This window comes from Thrips palmi, unplaced genomic scaffold (assembly GCF_012932325.1).
Source record: "Thrips palmi isolate BJ-2018 unplaced genomic scaffold, TpBJ-2018v1 HiC_scaffold_10, whole genome shotgun sequence".
Taxonomy (NCBI): domain Eukaryota; kingdom Metazoa; phylum Arthropoda; class Insecta; order Thysanoptera; family Thripidae; genus Thrips; species Thrips palmi.
The window spans coordinates 18,815,350-18,839,761 of record NW_023144621.1 but is presented as its reverse complement, the minus strand read 5'-3'; the positions used below and the strand labels follow the sequence as shown (position 1 = coordinate 18,839,761).

The 24,412-nt window shown below is 60.8% G+C and overlaps 1 protein-coding gene across 1 annotated transcript in view; it reads left to right on the top strand.

Moving 5' to 3' along the window:
- Positions 1-24,412, top strand: part of LOC117645849 (espin) — a 34,737-nt gene that overhangs the window by 3,730 nt on the left and 6,595 nt on the right. Inside the window, exons 2-9 of the mRNA XM_034386322.1 lie at positions 83-238; positions 12,638-12,818; positions 14,967-15,263; positions 15,353-15,935; positions 16,350-16,495; positions 17,778-18,069; positions 18,149-18,275; positions 18,372-18,664. Of these exons, the coding sequence (XP_034242213.1) occupies positions 129-238; positions 12,638-12,818; positions 14,967-15,263; positions 15,353-15,935; positions 16,350-16,495; positions 17,778-18,069; positions 18,149-18,275; positions 18,372-18,664 (2,029 nt within the window). The 5' untranslated portion in view covers positions 83-128. The remainder of the gene's footprint in view (positions 1-82; positions 239-12,637; positions 12,819-14,966; positions 15,264-15,352; positions 15,936-16,349; positions 16,496-17,777; positions 18,070-18,148; positions 18,276-18,371; positions 18,665-24,412) is intronic.

The window sequence follows — 24,412 nt, the reverse complement described above, 5'->3', positions numbered from 1 at the left end:
AAATCTTGAGTTGGTTACCCCTTGGCCCAGAGGGTTGGACGGGCCTTTTCCTTTGGCGTGACGTGGCGCGTCTCTGCTGCAGGTACGGCCGGCTGAACGTGCTGCGCTGGCTGCTGTGGGAGGCCGAGATGCCGGCCCTGGAGCGCAGCGGCAATGGCGCCCTGGCGCTGCACTACGCGGCGGCGAGGGGCTGCCTGGACTGCGTCAAGCTGCTCGTCGAGTCCTCCAACGAGCTCAGGTAAGCCATTACTTTACAAATTTTTCGCTGTTTTTAGCGGATGACACAGTAGACACACACATACTCGCTTCGCCTCTTCTCCACTGTGGCAAAAAGTTACGGAGAAATCTGTACACAACTTGTGGATGATTCTCCGTACCCACAATCCAACATTTTCCGTAGCCTTCTTGTCAATGTTTTCCAACGCGAACATTTTGTCGAGTTGCTTTTCGTCTCCGGGGTGGCTGCCGACGGGCAAGTGCGGTACGTGTCCTCGCGGTGCTCCGCGGCATCAGCGGGACGCCCACGGCCCGGCCCGAGGCAGCCCGAGGCAGCCCGAGGCGCGGCCGGACATCGCGGAAGGGCGCGTCCCGGCGTCCCGGGGACGTGCGCTGTTATTGTTTGTATCTGTTGGTGGTTGATGGTGTTGTTGTTGCTGCTGCTGCCAACATGCCACACTGGCGCGTATACTTTCCCCGTATGACGTGCCCGGAGCCGCGCGGCGCGGCGCGCAGCGTTCCGCGGCACAGCTTTCGCGTCGTTACCGCCACCGGGACTCGAACCTCCGCCGCCGGACCGACACCGAGTACCACCGCGTGGACGCCAGCTTCGAGTCTCTTCAAGAGGCTCTCTTGCTGCCATGCCCGCATATGGATCGGTTTCAACATGAATCAGATCATAAGAATCAAATCAATTTTCATCAGCATGTTAGGTTAGGTAGCGAAGTCGGTCTATTTTAACAGTATGCACTTGGTGTGTTAAACACGCATTGGGCCTCACCCGCTGCCTACGACTGTTTTCGTCTCTATTTGTGCTTCTGGTGGCGGGCGGACCTCGACGGCGACTGGCCACCCGGGCGCTGCACTCGTAATGACGACAAAGAAGCGCCGAGCGGAGCCAACCAGTTCACTCTGTCTCTCTCGCACCCCTTCGCAGCGCGCCGTGCATGCGAGAGAGACAGAGCGACGACGCCCTGTTCGGAATGAGCTGCAGGCCGAGCCAGGCCGTGAAAGGAGGGATGGTGTTTATGTGTTATTACACGCACTGGCGGCCGGGACGGGCCGGGCTGCAGGGGAAAGCAGAGGTGGCGTGTCACACCGCGTGGCACTGCGCGCGTCACGGCCCAACCCCCTCATTGCGGCCGTCAACTACCGGGGCATTGTGCTGCCGTATCAAAGTTTGGGTAAGGTGACGCCCGGAACGCCACCAGGCCGCCCCCGTGAGCTGGCGCGCGGGGCGTGGCGGGGCGTGGCAGGGCGTGGCGGGGCGTGGCGGGGCGTGGCGGGGCGTGGCGGGGCGTGGCGGGGCGTGGCGGGGCGTGGCGGGGCGAGGTGGAGTGGGGTGGGGCATACCGACCGTGGTTCGAATACTGGATAGAGAGGGTTCCGCGTCCTCCATCCATTAGCAAGCCTCCAGAGATATATCGAATGATTTCAACCTGAATAATGTAAATCACTCGATGTACGATTGAGTGTCTCCCTCCATGACGGGTAGTCGTGCAGGTGCCTTTATGATGCCCGTGTCCTCACGCTATTTAGCTAAAAAATGCTTTTTGGCTTGAGGACACCTGCCGTGGCCGTGTGTGCCGGCGACCCCAAGACACGCGGTGCGGCCCCGCGGGGTCGCCGTGGCGTCCTCTGTCGGCGGACGCATGCCACAGCGGCCCCGTCAAAGTGGCGGTGGCGGCGGCGAGGTTTAAAGGACGCCGCCGTCGGGCCGTCGGTCGCCGTCAGCATGCTCGCATTGAGTGCCCTTCACCGGCCGATGCCGCGCGCCGTATCGCCGCATGCGGATGCCCGTTCCGCCCGTGAGTGATTCTGCATCTGCCTTCGGCATCGCGATGGCGTTGGCGATGTCGACGCGCTGCTGCAGCCGCCACCTGCTGCAGCTTCAATTTGCCATCTTCTGCGATGTCTCGCGCGCCGCGGCTCGCGTGTCTCCCCCTGCCACGTCCACGTGGCGGTCCGCGCCGCGCCGTTTGATGCGGTGGTCGCGGGGATCGGCTGGGGTCGTCGATGGGGTCCTCGGAGAGGCCGCCGCCGTGGTCTTCTTTGTTCGCGCTCCGCAAGTGGCTAATCAGCGGGCCGCTCGCCGCACGCCGCCACTCCGGCGCGAGGAACAATGATGCCGGCCGTCGACCCGCTGCTCCCGCACTGCATGGACGCCCCGCCGGCCCTGCCTTCGGTGGGAGAAGCAGGCGCTTCATTAATAGTTTGAACGATGCCGCGGGCATGGCCGAGTGATCTCCCCTCTAATCTGCGGATCGAATCTCTCCTCCCGTTCTTCTCCATTTTCTTCTTCTCATATCGCGTGGCGCTACCGGCGCGTCCAGCCTGGATGGAGACTGATGACCACCACCGCAGTATCAATCGGCAGGCAACGGCTTAATCGAGGCGTCCGTTAATCGAAGTGCTAATCGACAGATCGAATGGCTCGATTGGGTTGCCTCGTCCTGCTCAACGTGTGTGTGGCACTCTGTGTGCGCGTGTGTGAGTGCCGAGGTGTGACTTTGTGTGTGTGAGAGAGCGTGTGCGAGCGTCGAGATGCCCCCACCCCCGCACGCGGAGCCCGAGGCCCGGTAGCGGCCGACCCGGATTGACCCGTCGCGTCGATATCGCCTGGTCTTGGCCTGGTCTTGGCTCGTCGCGTCGGATTAACATGTTCGGCGTCCCCACTGCCTGCTTGCCTGCCTGCCTGCCTGCCTGGCTGGCGGCGCAAACCGCGGTCAGGTTTATGTCCCCGTAAAGGTGTGAGCAGGGGCTGAACGCCACTGCCAACACGCCAACACTCCGACCGGCCGGCCGCACAGTGGGTCAGAATCGAAAAAAGCTGTGCAAAATGTCTCACGGCTAAACGGTTACTCCTATCGGACTCAAATTTTGTGTGCAGGGGTTTCGAGGGTCAGCGAGTTCATTTCTGACGTTATTTTGAATCAGTGGCGTACCCTTTACCCAGTGGCGTAGGCAAAACACCACAAAATCAACTTGATCGTTATCAATTTTTGGTTCTCTATGTTTTGGGGGTCCCTGAAATAAATTTTAACATAATTTTGCTTCCGTGGCATGTCTCTAGTCCAGTGGCGTAGACAAAAAAAATCACACATCCAAAAAACTCCTTTATTGTTATGAATTGGTTCCATTCGTTTTAAAAACTGGTGGGTGTCTTTTGGACCCTTTAAACATTTCAAACCGCAGATTCATAACGCTTACGTCTTATTTGTTTGTGTTTAGCCTGCGCCACTTAGTATCGGGTTGGCCACTGATTAAAAATATTGATCAAATTGTATTCAGGGACCTCCTAAACGTTCAGAACGAAAATTGCATAACGATTCAGTTGTTTTTGTTTTTTGTCACCTACGCCACTGGGTGAAGAATACGCCACTGAATCAAAATAGTGCAAAAACTAAATTGAGGAACCTAGTAAACTTACAGAATACAGATCTCATAGCAATATAGGTTTTTTTTTGTAATTTTACCCACGCTACTGGGAAAAGGGTACGCCACTGACTCAGAATAACGTTGGAAATGGACTCGCCGGCCTTCAAAACCCCCGCACACCAAATTTGAGTCCGATCGGCGAAACCGTTTGGCTACGGCGCTGCCCGGTCTGGCCCGAATTCCGCGCGCGCGCCCTCTGCATCGGTCCCTAGTTTTGCTTCTCACGGGTTATGCCGGAACTTGCCGACAAATCCGCGTAGTGCGTTCGATAGAGGACACTTCAAGCTTCAAGTTGGTACAAAAATCGCGGTGCTTTTCGGTGCTTTTCAGGTTTCCCAGCCTATTTTGTAAGAGTGGTTTGTCATGAAAATGGTGGTTTGCATTCCTTTGTGTATTTCGCTCTGTCGCCGAAACTATCAACGATAACGGAATTCCGCTGGTACCAATGGAAAGAGGAGGTTTTAAACTACAGAGTCGTGAGGTTAAATAATTTCTGGACCTCCCTCCGTTCCGTAGAACAGCGCAAGAAGAAACTAGATTTCTCCGACGCGCATCGCTTCGCGCTCAGCGTTCGAAATAGCGGAGACGGAAGCGCTCAGCCTGCCGATAACGGGCGGTGCAGGGACAAAATAAAATCGGCTTCTGGCGCACTAGACATCCCTTTATCACATACAGCAATCAGTTTTTCCAAATTCGAACATTTACAAAATGCCTTTTTGCACAGCTTTTTCCGAATCTGACCCACTGTGGGCCGGGGCTGCGCCAGGCTGCGCTCGCCGCTCGCTGCCCTGCCCAACGCCCGACCCGTCTGCCCGACATTTCGGCTTCGGCGTCTGCGAGCTCATTCAGAGCAGCGGTTTCGTTCGTCGCTGTATCTCTTTCGCACTCATGGGGCTTCCCCTGGATGTCCGAGAGAGACAGAGCGACGGAGCAGTGTTCGGAAGCGGACCGCCTGTGGCGTGGGCCGTGCCGCCGAACCAGCGCGTGCCGCGTGGTTGCCTACCCGGCCCTCGCAGGCGCCTGGCCGCGCCAGACGTGACGGACGGACAGATAGAGTGAGTGCGCTGGGCGGCCGCTCTTTTTTCCGTCCGCGGAATGCACGAGGCAATCAGACCACCCCGTGGACACGTTTGTCGCAGCCGATGCGAGTGTCGCGGCGCCGCGCTCCAGGCAGCCTCCAGGCAGCCTCCAGCCACGACGCCGCCGCCGCGCGGCGCACCACTTCGCAGAAGAGAAATTCGAAAAGTCGTTCGAACGTCGCGTCGCGTCGCGCAGTCCGTCGCTGCCTCTGCGGGCCGGCGAGGTAGCGTGTGCATCGCAACGCAGCGGTGCAGCGGGCCTGCTGTGCCTGGCCAGGCCTGGCCACATCCAGGAAAAAGACAGGCTAATGGTTGTTTGGAAGGGCCGGCGTGACGCTTTGAATACGAAATGGAAAGGATCTAGGCCATCGAATTAACGCTTTTTAAAAACGGTTTCCAAGATTTTTCCTATTTTTAGGGGTTCCGACGAAGGAGGACCCCTATTGCCCGGGACGGCTCAGATTCTTATTTTTTTTCCGGTATCTTGTGATTGGAAAATGGATCCCGCCAAATTACTCGTTATCATTATCAAATAAAAATTCCTGAAAATTTCAAAAATTTATCGTGAGAATTTAACGTGAACGACTAAAACATAAATTTGCAACAATCAAGCACCCTTATCCGTTCACATTTTCCAGAAACGTTTCAAAGAGAAAATGTGCCACTCCTCAAAACTAAACCTCCTGCCTCATGAAAGTGACAAGAAATCGTCTGTGTTCTGAGAAAATGGTTAAAACATGAAAAAATAGTCTCCATGGCAACGACACGGTGCCATCGTACCAACTGTCAAAATTTAAAGTCGCTGATAAAAAGAAATAAAAACGCCGTGAAATTCGAAAATGCCAATGCTAACGCATCGCACGGTGTCCCGACATTGGCACATCTTTGAAGTCTGTCAGTAAAAAGTTCGTAGCAGAAAAGACGCAATAAATTAATTTTCGGGGGTTGGCAACAATTTTCTCGGCGTCTGCGCCCTTTCGAAAATCGCGAGGCTGAAAACACGAGTAGTCGCGCATTGAAACTGCCCCTACATTGTTGCTGAGGTTGGATTGTTTGGCTTGCTTTTAAAGGCTGCGGTTCTCCTGTGATGTTTTCCTCAATTCTGTAACCAGCACGACGGTTTGGTTTGACAAACTTTACAAACTCGGGAGGGGTGGTTTCGGAACGCGGATGACTTTCGTTTGACGAACATGAGCACTGTAAATCACGAGATCGCGAGATGGACTGAGATGGTCATTGTGTTAACTGAATCAGGTTTGGGGATGTAAAAATACCGGTAGGATTCAAAGTTACGTAAATAACGGTAAAATTAACGTGATTAACGTTTAGACGACAGACTTCAAATTGATTCCTACAACCGGAACACCGTGCAATGCGTTAGCTGCCTTGCTGGTATCTTTGTTTGGGATCGATCGCTGTTTTATATGGAAAGCAGTCCAGGGGGGTCCTGCTGCTGGAGAGGTTTCCGCACTCGGAGTTCCAGTGCCGCAGTCCCGGGCCGCGACTCCAGGCAGGGAGGGGGCAGGGAGGGGGCAGAACTCGGCTCCAGCGGCGACGCTCCAGCAGCCCTCGAGGCTCCAGTCCGCACCAGTCCTCCGCCAGCGTCGCGCCGCCCGTCCTGCCGCCGCTCCAGTTCCGCGCCCGCGTCGCGAAGTGCGTCGTGCCGTGCCAGTGTGTGTGCGTGTGTGTGTGCCTGTGGGATATGCTCCAGTCAGAGCGACGTGCAGAGTCCGCGCAGTGAAGCCCCCGCTCATGGCCGCGCCGAGTGCGGCGGGGTGAAGCAGGTTCTCGTGTGGATATCCTTCGACCTGTCGGGCTTGCCCTGCCGAGCCCTGCGACATGGCTCCGCCCGGAGGGCCTGGCGCGCCCAGGACGCCGTCGGCGGCAAGGATTAGCACGACGGATACCGCCACCTAGGCTCTCGGATGGAGAAGTGAGTACAGGCACACGGCGCTGCGCAGCGCGTCCCAAGGCCGCCCATGCAGGGTGTCATCTTCACGCTCCGCGCATGCAGCACGGTGGCGGCGAGGCGCGCTGCACTCGTCGCTCCGTCTCTCTCGCACTCGGGGGGCGTTCCGGACAAGTGCGAGAGAGACAGCAGCACGGCTCGGAAACCTCCAGCCGGCGGCGTGGTGAGGTGTGAAATGCGACGGGAACCTCGTCACGGCGTGTCACGGCGTGTCACGGCGTGTCGCCCCGCGACCGCCAAGCCCCGCCGCGCCACGCCACTGTACCGCGGTGCGCTCTGGCTGCGCAATTACCGCCCGGTTCGCCTCACTCGCAAACGGGTAAACGAACCCGACGCTCGTCAGCGTGTGAGTGAGTGACTTAGTGAGTGAGTGTGCATGTCTTGGCGCCTTTTTGCCCGAGGCCGGCACTGGCAGGCTCCTGTTTCGGGGGCAGCGGGTCGCGTCCCGGCGCGGCGGTGCTCGCTTTTTGTCACTCTTCCCCGGCGACGTCCTGGAACGTGCAGCATCCCGGGCGACGTCGTCGCGGCCGTCATCAGCGTGTGCATCGCGCGAGTCACGGCCCGGAACGAACGACGCGCGGCCGGCCTTCGTGTGCGCATGTCCGCGGCCCCCGCGTCGGCATGATGTGTGTCGTGGACGCGGTGGTGCGCGGGGGCGAGTGCCGGCCGCTGGGCACTCGTTCGCCAGAGTGCGTTTCACGCGCTGCCGTTGCAGAGGTGTCCGGGGTATTTGCACGGAGCATCTGCGTCGGTGCAATCACTCACCACCCTGACACTGCAGTGCGCTGCTCGCTTCGTGATGCTTCAGCAGAGCATAAAAAAGTAATGTTTTAACTTCCTTTTATTTTTTCGGAAACGCGTATTTTGACAGTGTAGAACAGGCCTATTTTGGATTTGCGCGCGGCAGGCTGGGGCAGGCGGCAGCCCGAGGTGTGGACTTGAGTGATGTGGTCGCGTGGCGCGGCATTACCCGAGTCAAGTGGGGCAGCCCCCCCCCCCCCCCCCCCCCGGGCCCTGTGCCACGTACCGTTGGCGGAGACGAAGACGAGCGTCTCCTTCTCCGTCTTCGGAGCGCCGCCGCGCCGCCGACTCGGGGCGTTGCGAACGTCATCGCGGTGCGGTTGAGCGCGGAACGGGCCTCGTTCGCCTCTTGGCTCGCCTCGCCTGCTCATCCTCGGCGCGGCCCTGGAGGCCCTGCAGGCCCTGCAGGTGGCGAGGGGGACCTTGTGCCGAACCAGGATGGCGTCATGCCGCAGACGTAGTGGAGCATGGAGCACAGCGCGCTGCAATTTTCTTTCTTTCTTTCCCGTCGCAAATGGAAATGCTTGTCTGCATACTGTAATGGCTGGCTAATTGTCGGGAAAGGTTAGACCCGTTTTATTGCAATCGTCGTCCTAGTAAAATTTTAATGAACCAGCCGGTGACTTGCTGTCTTGCATGTTTCTTTTTATTTTCGCGTGCCCTAGTCGAGAGAACCCCAGTTTGCATGCTTTGTGGCGGCTAGTCAGGCCGTTGCAGTGTGTGGCCCGGCCGGCCGGTCGGAGCCACTGCCGGTGCCGTTGCCGCCGTGATCTATATTTCGACGGCCTGCTGCGCGAGCCGCGTGTTCGCCTGCAGTGCTCCGCAGTGCTCTGCTTTGCAGCGGTGGACGCCGCCTGCCGCTTGCTGCTGCTGGTGACATAAATGAGGCGAACAGTTATAGCAGAACAGGTCCAGCAACGCCGCGTCCAGCGTCCAGCCCAAGCAGGGCAGCGCCGTGGCAGCGCCGTGCTGCGGGCCGCTCGAGGGGCGCGGCGGTGCGGCTCGCGGACGCGCTGCTCGCCAAGAAGGCTGTCACGAAGGACACGCCGCCGGGCCAGCGGGACGAGCGGCCGAGCGATCCTGCCGGAGACAGGTCCCCGAAATCTGGGCTTCTTGAAAGCGCCGCGGCGCTGTCCAGGTGGCGAAGTGGCGTCCCTGCCGTGCCAATTCACGCGGCGGTCGCTGCCTTGGTCTGGAGCGGGGCGGGGCGGGGCGGGGCGGCTCGCAGGCCAGCCCGATGGTTCCCCGAAGGCCCGTAAAGCAACGAGCCGTACAGATTGTTACCCGATTTAATTGCGGTAGGCGGCAGGGGCACACCCCCTGGCTGTCCGGCCGCGCCGAGCCGCGCGCTGTGGTTTCGGTTTCGGCCGACGGGGACCTCGACGCCGGAGCCAGCCGATGCGCCTCCAATTGGCCGCGGTCCAAGCAGGACGTCACAGACGCTTCTGTCTCTCTGTCGCACCCCTGGGGCGTCCCGTTAGAGTGCGAGAGAGACAGAGCTACGAAACGATCTTTCGGAAGCAGGCGGCAGCACGACTTGATCCTGGAATTGAAGATCGAAGCCGAGGAGCGGCCGGGCGATGCGCCGGGGATCGGCACCGGCTACTCCATTGAAAACATATGACGATGTCTCCGTTTCTCTTCCCGTCTCCTTTCCGCTCCTTTCACCCGTGCGGACGGCAGGCGACGCTGACCCTGCCCTGCCCGGCCGGCCCTCGCCGCCGAACGACCCAGGCGACGGCCGGGCCGCGACAGGTGCCCGACGGCCGGACGGCGGGACGGCGCGCGAGGGACGGGTTTCGTTTTCGGCCGTGTTTACCTACGCGAGACGAGTCCGACTGTCTCGGACCCCTCGGACCCGGACGCGCGAGCGGAGCGGACGCGCCGGCTGCGGCAAGTCTCGTTCAATCTGTTTTTAATGCGCCGCGGCGATGATGCCGGGGAAAGGGACGCCGCGGAGGCCGCGGAGCAAACAGTGCAGTGGCCAGCAGCGAGTAGCGCACCGGCCGGCCCAACACTGGAACACCGCGGCAGTTACGTGGCGACGACACTCGTAAACGGACCGAGGACTTTCATCCGTTGTGGCCGCAGTGCGCACTGTACGGCCCCCAGAACACTGGCATGGGGCCGTCCCGTCGGTGTGCGAGGAAGAGGAGACGACGAGGATGCGGCGGCCGCACTGCTGCAGCTGGACCGGCACTGCCACGCCGGCACTGCCACGCCGGCACTGCCACGCCGGCCACGCCCCTGGAGGAACTGCTGGAAATCGGAATGCGCCCAGCGCGGTGCTCCGTCCGTTCCGTTGCGACGTAACGCCGCCGGACACGACAGTCTGTTCCGCGTGTTCTGCGTGACGCGGGGAGCGCGGCGGACGACACCGCGCCGCACCGCGCCGGCGGCAGTGCTCTAATGAAGGCGCGCGGGGAAATGGAAACGGCAAACAGTCCGCCCGCCGCGACCGCCGCGACGATTCGACTGAAACCTCCGTTTTCCGGGTCTGCGTGCGATGCTTTGCCGACGGACTGTACCTCGGAGCGGAGGGGAGGGTCAGCTGTTGTTGCCTCGGCATTCCGCTGGGCATATCGGTCGGTTCGGTGTTTTACGGGTGTAGCCTGCCGTTAAGGAATCGTCACTTCACTTCCACTTTCACCGCCTACAGCACTGCATAGCGCAGCAAGCGCGGGGCAGCGCGGCCGGCGCGGCGCGGACTCTGAGACGGGACAGGCCGGGGCTGGCGCTGGACAGGACTCACCCTGCGACTTTGTGTTCGGTCCAGGTCCAGTTCGTTTTGGCTGGGATTTATTGGTTTTCTCGTAAACGACTTTCTCAACCGAAAAGGAAAATGACTGGGCATTAAAATTTGCCATGATTTGCTACTCTTCACAACAAAATGAATTAAAAGTTTTAAAAGGAGGTTTGATTTTCGTTTCGTTGAGGACTCATTCTCTGGAAGTGACTTATTTTGACCGGTTAAAGAAACGAATAATTGAAAACGAGCAGGCCAGAAAATTGTAACCGCTACGTTCCTTGACAGCGACCGAGCGAATGTCCGAAATTCTGTTACGTTTTACGGGGCTCGGCGTCTCCATGGGGCTCCTTTCAGAGAACCTCCGCTACTTTCAGTCGATTGGCGTTGTGCGTCCGTTCTCGGGCCGCGTGGCCGCGTTCGCTTCCGTGTGTAAATGCCCGTCGAAATGGCCCGCCGCGCGCCCCAGGCCAGGCGGGCTCAAGCGTCCGACCGCCGTCCGGCCGGCCGTCCGGCTGCGCGTCGGGACGCGTCGGGCACAGACGAAATGCGGCAGGCGGAGACTGCCACTGCCATTGCCTCTGCCACCGCCTTGCAACCGTCTTGCCACCGCCTTGCCGCTTCCTACTGCTGCCGATATAGAGCGCGCCGCAGCCGTCTGTTTTCTCCCGGCCGCCATAGAGCTCGTTAGGTGGCAGGGCAGGTGCGCGCTGTGGAGCAGGTTGCAGGCAGGCTGCAGCAGCACAGCACCGCAGGGCTGAGTGCTGCCTTGACCCGAATCAGGGGGCGCGGCAGGGCAGGGCGCGGCGAGGCGCGCGACACGACTGCCAAGGGCATAATTGTTGTTTGGGCTCATCGCCGAGCCGTGCCGCGCGGCGCCACGGGGCCTCCGAGCGAAAAGCCTCCGAGCGGCAAGCGGACCCGAACGGCACGTCGGGACGTAGTCTGGACCCACTGCTGGGCTTCGGGATCAGTGAGCGAGATGCTTCGAGGTTGGCCCGCTTGTCACTAATCTAGGCCTCTGGTTTGATGGATGTGAGCGTGCGTGTGGCGTGGTTCACACGCACGCTGGCTCCTTTCCAAATCTAATCAATTTTTAGCAGATGATTGTTAAATCAGCTAGCTTTGACTCTCGATCGCAGCCAACAGTTTTGCAATTAGACTTACCAAAGCTGATGCAAATGCAGCAATGCACATAGCAGTTGTAGCGAGAAGTAGCAGTTGAGGCCGAGGCAGTGGCATCGGTCAGCCCGACAGCGATAAGCAGCGCTGAGCACCCGGACAATGATATCTTAAGACTAAAGAAGACTGGTTAGGTGTTGGAATGAGTTAACCGAATTCAAATAATCGAATCGAATTAGGATCCATTCGATTCGATTCAATTCGATTAGGAACCATTCGCACGTCTCTGGACGCCGCCCGCAGCGAGCTCTCCCCCGCGCTTTTCCCGTTTTCCCATCAGCGTTATTACCCTGCGGCTCTAAATTGCAGCCGTCCCCGTCGCGGGTAGCCGTCTAGCACCGTCTAGCCGGCAGCAGCCAGCCGCCGGGCCGTCCTGGCGGGGCAGCGCGGGGCAGCGCGCCGTACCGGCACTGCAGGCACACTGCAGGCCAGGCCGCGCGACGTGGCGGCGCGCGGCGGGGCGCGGCGGACGGTCCGGCCCGGGGCACTTCATGAGCGGCGCGGCGCTGACCGCGGCCGGCCGTGTGCCGAGTGCCTCCACCGAGTGCCTCGCCGAGTGCCGGGCGTGGCGGGGGCTGCCAAACGGGGACGGCCTTCATTACGCTTTTAATTAAAATGGAAGTAAAGTGCGGCGGACGCGTCACTGTCGAGGCGTGCGCGACGGAGAGCGAAGCTAGCGAAGCGCGTGCCGCTATCCGCGCGCCGCGATCCGCGCGCCGGGCAGGAGAGTCGGTGCGTCGCTCTGTCTCTGTCGCACACATCGGCCACTCTGTTGAAGTGCGAGAGAGGCAGGCCGATGAACCGCTCTTTTGAACCACACAGCAGCACGGCGGGCCGAGCCCTCCCCACTCCCGCGGAGTGCGCTGACTGAGCCCCCACGTGTCTGCGGTGGCGGCGGTGGCGGAGAGGGAAAGGGGGAATGTCACCGCTGTCACCGAAACTGGAAAAGGCCCGCCAATGAAGCACTTGCGCTTTCGCGGGCCGCAGCCGCGCAGCCTGCATGTGCACTGCGATGTGCGCCGCCACCGCAAGCCCAAACGAGCGGCTCGCTTTAAGGAGGGACGGGCCGCGGCGTGCCTTTGGTGCGGCTTTTTGCGGCGAAACGCCGCGGAGCCTCCACGTGGAGGCCACCCGAGAGGCCACCGCCTCGAACCTCGGCTCTTCGGGTACGAGGACCTGTACTGACGTCGACCTTGTTCTCCGCAGCGCCAACACGCAGATGGACAATGACGTGACCCCGGTGTACCTGGCGGCGCAGGAGGGCCACCTGGACGTGCTGCGCTACCTGGTGGCGGCCGGCGGGTCGCTGTACGTCCGCGCCAAGGATGGCATGGCGCCGCTGCACGCCGCCGCCCAGATGGGCTGCCTGGCCTGCCTCAAGTGGATGGTGAGTACCGTGGACGCACGGAAAAAATACTTAGTGAGTCCAACAAAAATTTAGTTAGCCCAACCAATGCGTCGGTTGGTCTTGGCCCAACTAGATGTTCCGTACCACTAACGAAAATTTCGGCAGAAGAGCAGAAAAGTTTGTTGCCTTAACGAATCTATCGTTGCAGCAGCAAATTGGATCGTTGCAATAGCGGCCTCTAAATTCGGTCATGCCAACCTACGGATTCACTGCTGCAACGAACTTTCCGCTCTTCTAACGAATTTTCGCTCTTCGAACGCAATTTTTGTTACTGGAACAAAACATATCTTTGTTGGGCCGGACCAGAGCCAACCAACCGAAACATCGGTTGGACCAACTAATATTTTTTCCCCCTGCGGGGTGGGCAACGTCCTAAGTTCAAGGCCGGGCGTGCCGGAGAACGACAATAGCTGAATCGGCAGCGCGATGGCTGGTCGGATTTGGCGACGGTGGAGGCGACACCTCCACGCCGGTCGCTGACGCGCGATCTCACCGTGTTCTTCCCCGTCGGCGGGTGGCGCAAGCGCGCAAGCCGGGCAGTAGAGCAGCCGGCCGCCGGCACCGCGGACGTCGTGCAGGCTTGGGTTACGTACAGTGGGTACCGCGGCGCTGGTCGTCGGCGAGGCCGCGATGCTGGGGGCGCGGCACGCCCTCGGGCACGCCCGTCTCGCGGCGTCGCAGGACGTGCTGACGTTCTCCTCGCGCGCGGACGGCCTCCTGGTGCGCGTCGTGTGCACGCCGCCGACGCCGACGTGCCGCGCGGTCGTGGTGCACCTCGAGGTGCGGGGCGACGTGCCGGCGCCGGGCCCTCTGGCCCCGGAGTGCGCGGCGACGCTGGAGCGCCACGCTGGACCGACGCGCCGGCAGCGGGCGTCGTGACGACGCGCAGCACCGGGACCAGGAGCGGGACGGACGACGCACAGCCCGCCTGGAGGGCGTCCGTGCGCGGTAGCTGCAAGGTGGGCGTCAAGAACTCCCAGAAAAGCAAGGGTGTCCGTCCACCCGGCGTTGCCTCCTCCTGCTGTCCAAGCCGACGGCGTGTTTCTTGCTGATCAGGCGTCGCCGCGCGGAGACCTGGTGGCCTACTCGGGCAGTGCCCTGACAACTGGAAGGCAGGGCAGGGCACTGCAAGGCACTGCAAGGCGGGGATCCGTGCACGTTCACGTTGTTTGCGTCCCGTCCGCTAGCAGTGCTCTCGCCGCTCTGTCTCTCTCACACCCCTGAGGGGACGCGCTAAGAGTGCGAGAGAGGCAGCGCGACGAAATCCCTGTTCGGAATCAGCGCTCCGCGAGTGAGCTGCAGACTTTGCTGCCCGCGTGTCGTCTTGCTGCTAAACGATCAATCAAATCTCCCGCCGTGGAGGCAGCAGGGCTGTCTGCGCAATTAAGCGCATCGGGGAAGACTGGCCGGAATCGGGACGGGTTTCCATCGCCGCGACCAAGTCCCTGCAGTTATTGTTGTACTTGGATCGCACCGTGTTGTTGTTGTCTTTTTTCCTCGTCGATTGCCCCTCCGGAGTTTGCTGTTGCTTTAACAAGAAACGAGGAAATTTGTCGCGCGCGAGACGCGACGCCGATTAGTGGTTCTTCGTGGAGGAACGGAGAGGAAAGCGGGGTAAAAGTGAAAAAAATAAGGGTCTGTACCTTCTACCGTTGCCATTCACTCCGAACCACTCCGAACTGCCGGCTGTTGCTTGCTTGCTTGGTTAGAGCGCCTGGGAGGTAGGCCGCGGCAGCACACGGGTGTGCGACGGGGGCGTTTAAGGGTCTCATTACCATTACCATTACGGGCTAGACCACACATGATCGTATGCCGTTTCGGGCCCGACACAGGCTCGCCTGCACTCCAAAACGAGACGTGGTGGAGGAAACTAAATTTGGCTTGGTGCCGCCGCTGCAAGACAGGGGCGTGCAACGGGATGGCCTGCCTCGCAGGCGTTTAGGGCCGCCGAACAGGAAACTGACCCTGGCTTGGCGCCTACCTAAATGGCATACGATCAGTTGTGGTCTAGCCCGTAATGGTAATAGTAATGGTGGGTAGGCCGCTGCAGTACACGGATGTGCACCGGGACGGCCTACCTCGCAGGCGTTAGGGTAACTGAACAGGAAACTGACTGGTTGCCGACAGGTCCAGGACCAGAACGTGGACCCCAACCTGCGGGACGGCGACGGCGCCACGCCGCTGCACTTCGCCGCCTCGCGCGGCCACGTGGAGACGGTGCGGTGGCTGCTGCGGCACGGCGCGCGGCTCACGCTGGACCGGCACGGCAAGAGCCCCATCAACGACGCGGCCGAGAACCAGCAGATGGAGTGCCTCAACGTGCTGGTGCAGCACGGCACGACGCCGGACTACTACGACGAGGCGCGCCTCGCCAACGGCAAGCTGCACGGCTGCACCTGCAGGAAGGGCGACCCTCACTCCAAAGTCAGTGACGAACTTCACCTCCATGTAAATGCCCATTTTTTTTTGTTTTTCTTTTCATTTGTTTCTGATATCCGTCTGATTCCTTGCAGTGCTCCTACGCGGACTGCGTCAACTACAGCAGTTCCCGCGAGCCCTTCTACCTCCACCCGCCCTCCAACGGCCCCAATGCCAACGGCAATGCCAACGGCCCCGGCGTGGTGCTGGGCTCGCTAGGAGCACCCGCGCCCGGCGACGGCCTCTACGTCAACCCCATGAACCACCACGGCCAGCACCACGGCCAGCACCGCAGACACTCGTCGGCGCCGCACAGCAACGGCCACACCAACGGACACACCAACGGACACAGCGGGCATGTCAACGGGCACGGCGGCCACGGCGGCCACAATGGCTATTCGAACGGGCGACACCGGGCCAGCAGTCACAGCAACGGCCACTCCAACGGCCACTCCAACGGCCACAGCAACCGCAGCCACTCGGAGGACCGCGTCAGGGAGTCCTTCTACCTGCACAGCCCCCGCGACCGCGACGGGGTGCCCAGCCGAGTGAAGACCCTGTTCGACGGCGCGGCGGGCTGCAACAAGCCGCCCGGAACCCACAACAACGGCGGGCCTCCGAACGCCGCCCCGCCTCCGCCTCCACCGCCGCACCAGACGCAGCCCACGGGGTTCAAAGGTAAGGCTTGGCGGCTTGGCGGCTTGGCGCACCGGGCCGCGTAACGCGACGTCGCGGTCGGCTTTGTCCGCGCCAAACCAAAGCCGGCGGGAGACGGCGGCGGCGGACATGATGCAAGCCGTAAGCCGGCAGCAAGGCGGCGCCGCACTTTCGATGAGTCCCTAGGTGGTTGCCCTACGCCGGAAAGTGAAAAGACAAGTGCCAAGCCCCGAGCCCGTATCGTTGGGACTAGGGACCCCGATCGTAAAAGGGACTCCTTACTTTCGCTCTCGACCTAGGCGGCTACGCAGCGGCCGTGGCGTTCGGCCCTATGATTGATGGCGGTGTGTCCGAGGCCTCGCCGCTGTGCCACCGTCCGTCGAGGGTGGCCGGGTGGCATCTGCCGCTGCAGCAAGCACTTGTCTCTGTTCGCAGTGAAAGTCGAGGTGCACTCCAGCTCCGGGAGCTCCGGCGCGGGCTCGGAGGAGAACCTGTCGTCGTCCGACGCGTCCGAGCGGTCCGCGGGGCTCCACGACTACGAGGACATCTACCAAGTGCGGGAGCAGTCGCAGCAAGGCCAGGTGAGCTGGGGGCATGACCAAACCCAACTCAAGATAATCATTGCACGTCTACTAGTTGGCAATCAGTGAAATAATCAACATCATCCAATGAAATGACAATCATACTTTCGGGGATTCAATCACTTTTGACCATTTTTGCGAGACCACTGCTCCCAAATTATCAGCGGTCAAAGCCTTCCCAAGGCGGGGCATAAAAGAATAGGGTCTTCAGAACAGTAAGGCGTCGAGGGAGGCCTTTGACCGCAACTAAATTGGATGCAGTGACCGCTCAAAGTCAGCAAAAACGGTAATTTTCTGAAATTCATTCACTTTTTGACCATTTTTGCGAGACCACTGCTCCTAAACTATCAGCGGTCAAAGCCTTCCCGAGGCGGGGCATAAAAGAGTAGGGTCTTCAGAATAGTAAGGCGTCGAGGAAGGTCTTTGACCGCAACTAAATTGGATGCAGTGACCGCTCAAAGTCAGCAAAAACAGTAATTTTCTGAAATTCATTCACTTTTTGACCATTTTTCCGAGACCACTGCTCCCAAACTATCAGCGGTCAAAGCCTTCCCGAGGCGGGGTATAAAAGAGTAGGGTCTTCAGAACAGTAAGGCGTCGAGGGAGGCCTTTGACCGCAACTAAATTGGATGTAGTGACCGCTCAAAGTCAGCAAAAACGGTAATTTTCTGAAATTCATTCACTTTTTGACCATTTTTGCGAGACCACTGCTCTCAAACTATCAGCGGTCAAAGCCTTCCCGAGACGGGGCATAAAAGAGTAGGGTCTTCAGAACAGTAAGGCGTCGAGGGAGGCCTTTGACCGCAACTAAATTGGATGTAGTGACCGCTCAAAGTGAGCAAAAACGGTAATTTTCTTAAATTCATTCACTTTTTGACCATTTTTGCGAGACCACTGCTCCCAAATTATCAGCGGTCAGAGCCTTCCCGAGGCAGGGCATAAAAGAGTAGGGTCTTGAGAACAGTAAGGCGTCGAGGAAGGCCTATGACCGCAACTAAATTTGACACAGTGGCTCCCCAAAGTCACCAATATTGAATTTCCGACACTTTAACAGCTTTCCGAGGTCGGCGCTCAAATAATCCCCAATATTTCCCAATAATCAACATAATAACCTCCTCTAATCAGTGATAAATAGTAAAATAATCAAAAGAAATCACATGTAATCATACTCTAAATATAATCAGTGTACATGAAAATCATGAGTTGGTTAGGGCATGACGGTTTGAGGGGCGAGTGCCCTGCGAGTGCCGTGTGTTCGTGTTTGACGCCATCCCTGTTGCAGGCGGGACACGCCCGGGTGTCGCGGCGCTCCACGTCCAGAGACTCGGGCAGCCACTCGCGGTCCGGCTCCAGGTCGGGCTCCGTGTCCTCGGCCGGGTCGGCACAGGCCGTCAACGGCACCCTGACCAACGGGCACGCCAACGGCCACATCAACGGGCACGCCAACGGCCACATCAACGGGCACGTCAACGGCGTAGTGCATGGCCAGCACGAGCAGCCCCTCCGCCACGTATCGGGTCAACGGCGAGCCGCCGACGTGGGCCAGGAGGACAAGTCCATCGCGGCGTCCACAGGTTCGTGGACCTGCACTGTGAAACCAGTGAAGGCTTCGCAGGCCGCGGTGACGTCATGCTAACGGCCTCCTTGTTGCAGAGTCGGGCGTGTCGAGCGGCTCTCCCTCGGACCTCGGCCACTCCGAGGATGAGTGCGAGAGGACGCACGGCAGCCACGGCCCCGGGCACTCCCAGCACTCCCTGCCGCACCCGCAGCACTCCTCCCGGTGAGAGCACGCGCCGTGTGCACAGTGTGCACGCTAGTGGTGGTCACGACCGCGACGAAGAGCGGGCGGCTGACTCATGAGGTGTGTCTGCCACAGGGCGCTGAAGCGTGTCGTCTCGGAGCCCGGGTCGTTCGCGCCGCCGCCGCCGCCACCACCACCAGCGCCGTTGCTCGCGTTGTCGCCCCCGAGCGCCGCCCCCAGTCCGCCCCAGCACTCCACCCCCGCAGTGCCGTCGCCGTCGTCCGCCCCCGCTGGTCCGCAACTACCTCCCGGGCCGCGCATTTCGCCCGCCTTGGGCCGAGCGCCTCCCCCGCCGTCCAGTGAGTCGGCAGACCGCGTCCCCCAGGACGCCGAGGACGGCGTCGAGGTGGACTACGACGACGGCCAGGGTAAGCCATTGTTGAGGAGTCTCCTGTCGCGAGAACGTCACCAAGCCTTTGCAGGACAGCGCTGCAAGCGGCCGCGCTGGAGCGGCGGTGCGCCTCGTGGGTAGGCAGCCCATCCAGCAGCCGCGTCGGATCGGAACGATGCGCCCGGCCCACTCGGGCGGCGCGCTCGCGCTCTCCTGCCAGCCGCCCGGTCGTATTACAGTGGCCTCTCGTTCTCATTTTCGTTTGCTTGTTGCTGTGGTTGTTACTGGCCACTTACCAGGCCGCAGTGTGTGCGCTGTACAGGACGAGGAAGTCGTCGCCGTCCGTGCAGCAAGGGCGGATCCAGGGACGGGTTCAGGGGGGGGCGACGTCGTGAAAGTTGCCTACCTACAGGGGTTATGTGCGACTTTTTGCCTACCTTTCAGGCGGCTTCGCCGCCTTCGGGGGGGGGGGGGCGACGCCCCCATCGCCCCCCCTTTGGATCCGCGCCTGCCGTGCAGTGCAGTCCCGGTGGCAGGGTGCTCGCCGTCGTGCACGTTGCCGTCGTGGCGTAACGCGTGTCGCGCTCGGAAAGTAATCGGCGCCTGCCTGCAGCCCTGCAGCCGAGCCCGTGCCTCCTGCTCTCCCTCAAGTGTCCGCGTCAACCTCCTTTGCAAATCTGTGCTCTGCAGTCGGCCGGACCGGGTGTCGCTGCCAGTGCCGCGCGTCGCTTCGTCGGTCCGTCCCTCTCGCACCCCTACACGAGTGCGACGGAGACAGAGCGATGAAACGGCAGTGCGGAATCAGTCTGCAGGCGCGCCGCGTACCGAGCCAGGACGGCCAGGACGGCCAGGACGGCCAGGGCGCCGCCGCAATCATGAGTCGTTGCGCGTAAACATTAGGAAGGGACGCGGCGCGGTGTCTCCGGGGCGGAGTGGAGTAGTGCGGTGCGGATGCTGGGGTGCTCGCAGCGGAGGGAAATCAATGCGGGCTGGCTGCTGGCTCTGCTGGCTGCCTGCCTGGCGAACAGCGACAGTCCGCCGAAGTGACTGACGGCGCCATCGCCCGTCACTGCAGCGTATCATCGACGCGACGCGAATCCCATGGGGCGCCCCACCCGGACGAGGCCTGTCATATTAAAAGGCAGACGCATGGAGGCGTGCATGAAAAACGTGGTCATGAATTTCGTCCCCGCGGATCGGCGAGGCGAGCGGCCATCACAGTGGCGGAGAAACGCAAAACGAGAGTGGCGGCTGCGGGCCGCAGCGGCCAGAAGCAAGAACTTGCTTTTCAGTTTTCGCAATTTGATCGCCCAGTTTGGGCGGTTGGATGGGCAGGGCGCTGGGGGAAGGGCGATTGCCGCCGATCTGCGTCAGGGCCGCACCAGGGCTGGGCATCTGGGTCGCGATGATAAGTCTCGAGAAGTCTGCTGCCGATGGCGCGGCGCGGTACGATATTCCAGATGCTCTCCTTTCGTTAAGGGGGCACACCAGTGAAAATGTAGAGGTTTTGAAAAACTATCATTCTGAGAAAAGTTACCTACGTATTCGATTGATATTTTATTCTTGGCTCAAAATTATATCAAAGAAAAGAAAAATCAGTATGGGAGGGTGGGGTGGCGATGGCAAGACGGAGCGCCAGTGCACTTCATTTTTCTGCGACCTCGTCTCACTCCTGCCACGATTCCGCCTCTCTGGATTAAGCCTCGAGCACGGGGTTTGAAAATTTCTCAACAGGACACATGTGGCTATGGTCTGAACCACGGGCATGCAAAAAAGAATGATTTTGAATATGTTTTTTCAAAAGGCAAAAATAGAAACAAATTTTTTAACCAAATTTTTTGCGCTTTCATGGCTGCAGCTCACGTCCTATTTATGGGATGATCATTTCCGAGGTTCAGACCATAGACGCAAGTTTAACGAACATTTTGCTGCAAACCGCATTAATTTATCTCAATTTTTGCTCCCGTGAGAGTGGCACAAAGGTACAAAAAAGGTGTTTTGAGAAAAAGCCCTTTTAGTAGAAACATAGATTTGACGTGTTTTTTTGGATTATAAATGCGCCATTTGAAGTATTTAAGTTCGTTTTGCGCCAAAATGACCCTCTTTTTAACTGCGTTTGGGTGGTTCAAGGGTTTTGTAATTAAACTTTAAGTGAAAAACCTGAACGTTCACAATTGGTCTAAAATATCCAAAAATAATAACCTTTTTAGCAACTTCAAAAATGTGCACAAGCCAAAGTAATTGGAATTTTGGGGTGGGGTTTGCGGCATTCGACTCGGAATGAATAGCATAAAAATAAGATAAAATAAAAAAGAAGGCAAAAATTTGACGATTTTCACTGGTGTGCCCCCTTAATCCGCCGGACGCTGCTTTGATGACGCCCCACCGTAAAGGCCTGGCGTACCGCCGTGCGTACCGCCGTGCGTTGTACAGCCGTGCGTACCGCTGGCCGTTCGTCCGTTCCGTTCGGCTTTATGCATACGACTGTCCGGCCACGCCAGCCTGGCGGCCTGCTCGGCCTGCTCGGCCTGCACGGTGTGTGGCGCCGGGCGCGGCCAGCTGCGAGGTGCCGCCGGCAGATCTGCTGCATCAGGCCATCAGCGCGCCGCGCTCCGCCAAGCCCGCCGAGCTGCTGCTGAGCGACCTCCATTCGACGGATTGACTGGCTCCACCACGATGCTGGGGCTCAAATTCGCGCTCGCGAGCTGGGAACCAGAGATTTGAAACGGAAAGAGCACTAAAACCGGGGTGCGCATGCTAGTTTCGCAACGGGAGCGACACACATGCGCGCAGTCGCTTACATCACTGGAGGCGCAGCGGCGCACAGCGCGACCAGGAGGAGTCGCAGGTGAAAACCCCTGCCGGACCGGAGCACCAGAGTCCGCGAGTCCCTGGCCTGGGCCTGGGCCGCCTGGGGCTGCCGCCGGGGGCTGCCCGGGGCAATCAGAGCATGCGATTGGCCGAGAGGCTGCAATTAATTAACTGTGTGGTTTGCCAGCGCCGTGCTCTGGTAGGCCTGATCAGGCTTAATGGCCGCTCGGTGCTTCCGGGAGTAGAGCGCCGTGTGCCGTCGCGGGGTGCCGTATCCGCGAATCCGCGTCGCGGTGGTCCCTCCGTCGGGGAGTCCGTCGGCGAGACCACACTGGTCCGCGTCATCGCGGGGTCTCTCTCTCCACACGGGGTGTTCGTTCTTCACGGGGTATTCGTTCCCCACACTGGGTCTTCTTTCTCTCCGCGGCTCGCATGCATTTTTAAAAGAAAGTCCCGTGGATTAGAGCCGGGTGTTTCGCTCGGCTTGGGTTTAGCGCGCGCGTTGGCGCGTTGGCGCGGCTGGGCACGGCGCGGGCACGGCCCGGTGCCCCGGCGCTAATGACCGTGTAGTGCAGCGCAGTGCCATGGCGGTGCCATACCGCGGCCGGGCCGGCCGGGCGGGGGGCCACGCGGACGTGCGGACGGCGAGGCAAGACGAAACGGAAAGTGATGCGCGGCGCGGCTCAGCCGAAAACGGCGAGGAAAAAAGTAGCGGCGTCCACGGAGCGGTGGAGCGGCATGGCAGCCCGGGCGGGCCTCGGGGCGCGCGCGCTGGCAGGCGGTCCCTTGGCGGCGCAGTGGTATCGCCGTATCGCGGCATCATCATGCACGCCATCACCATGGACGGCGCCAGAGAGGCGCCCGAGAGGCGCCCCGCCCGCCGCGCTACTGATTTCCACGTCGGCGAGCATGCGTTTAACACCGTTCTCGCTTTCCGCTGGCCGGCTGTCCATACCGCACTTTCGACGTCGGTGGACCCTCGCGGCAACGCGCGGCGCGGCGCGGCGTCCTTGGTGCCTCTAGTGCCTCTCCGCCACGCCGCGATGGTCTATCGCTGTGGGGCGGCGTGGCGGCGGGGGCGGGGTGTCCGGCGAGCACACCGCCGACTCTCGTGTCCGGAGCGCTTTAGAAAAACGGAGAGCCTGGCGTGCATAGCGGTTTATGTGCAACTTTCCGTACTGCACTGAGTGCACTGCGTGGTGCGGCTCGGGGTGGCGGCGACCGTGCCTCGGTGCCTCGGTGCCCTGACGGCCCTGCCCAATATCGCCCCGCTGTCGCCTGCCTTTCGCCGAGGCGCGGCAGCAGTTAGCCATCCCACTCGGCCCCGCCCAGCGCGCTGCAGCGCTGCAGCGCCCAACCGCCGGTCGTGGAAGCGAAGGGGGACCTTTATGTGACCGGCGTGACGCCAACACATTCACCGAGGAGGCAAAGGTCACCGAGGAGTGGAACGTCGCCGCGGCCCGAAGCCCTGGCGAAGCCCTGGCCAAGCCCTGGCCAAGCCCGAACCCCCGAGGCTCTGATTCAACTTGCGACACGGCGCCTTGCAGCGCGGCGTGCAGCGGGCGGCAGCGGGCCGTCGGTCCGACAATAAAGAATACAGTGCACGCTCGAAAAGGTACAAGCACGGCGACAATTAGGGCTGCCGCGCCGGCCGTCCCCCTTTCGACGGCGGCGACCTCGCGTGTGATTTACCAGCCATACTCTGCACGGCAGCCCCCCGTGGAACGACGGCGTCCTCGCACGGCGTCTCGCCGACGACGCTTAATTAGTGCATCAGCCTCCTGTCGCGAGTCTGACTGGAGCAGGCATAAAGCGAGAGTCTGAGAGTGTGTGTGCGCACCGCATGTGATGTTACTGCGAGGCGACGACGTTACTCATCGCGTCGCCGTGCGCGTGTGCGTGTCCGTGCGCGCGCGAGCGTGCGTCCGCCGGTGTGACTGTGTGAGTCCGAGTGTGAGTGGTTGGCTTTCGGTCGGGGTGCATCGTACCGTAGTAGGCGCCCCCTTCCCCTCCCGCCGTCGCTGGCCTAGGCGCCGTGGAGGCAGCGGCCCCTCCTGAGCCCCTCCCTGGGCCCCTCCTGGGGCTCCGTTCGGCTCGGCTGCTGCACTCCCGTGCTGGTGGTCGCGCCGAGAGGGCCACCGAGAGACCGCGCCGCGCCGGCCCCGCGAGCAGCCCCGCGAGCAGCCCCCACTGTGTCGTCCGCGTGCGCACGCCTCGCGGTGCCCTGCGTCGTCAAGAAGTGGCCGCTGGCCCCCAGGGATGTAGGCCCCGTCGCGGCCCCGCCGAGGCCCTGGCTGTGCTGTGGCCGCGTGGCCCCGCCGCGCTGCTGGCCCTGCTGAGCGGCGTGCTGAGTGCCGTGCTGAGCGCGCTCCGGCGATACCGCTGCGGCCGTCTCCTCGACGACAACCCCCACACCCCCTTGTCAGGGCCACTGTCTGCCGCAGTCGTGGTGCAGGGCGTGCAGGCGCAGTGCTCTGTCGTCGCGGCCGAGATCATCGCCAACAGCCACTACGCCGCCGCAGCCGCCGCCGCCGATCAGGAGCCCGCCGACGAGGCGGAGGTGTCCACGCCGTGCAGCGGTGAGTGCGCCCTGCAGGCCCTGCGGCGCAGTAGTGTACAGACTAGCACGCGGCGCCCTGGACGGCGCCTGGACGGCGCCTGGACGAGCACGTCGACGTCGTGGTGCGCGAGGTGGAGCGGCATGCGAGCACTGCTGCACTGTAGTGCTGGTCTGGCTGAGTAGTGGTGCGCACTGTAGGCGCGTCAACGCGCGTCAAGGTACACCCTGTCATGATTCTGTACACTGATTGGTTGTGGCTGCACGATGTACGTAAATAGTCTGGATGTAGTTAGAGGCTTGCCTGAGATGTACCATATCTGAGTGTGTGGTGCGTCAGTGGAGCGATGTTCGGATACTGTAGTGTAAAATTGGACACTCTTGTGCACCCCTTTCAAATCGGCGGACTTTTTATTT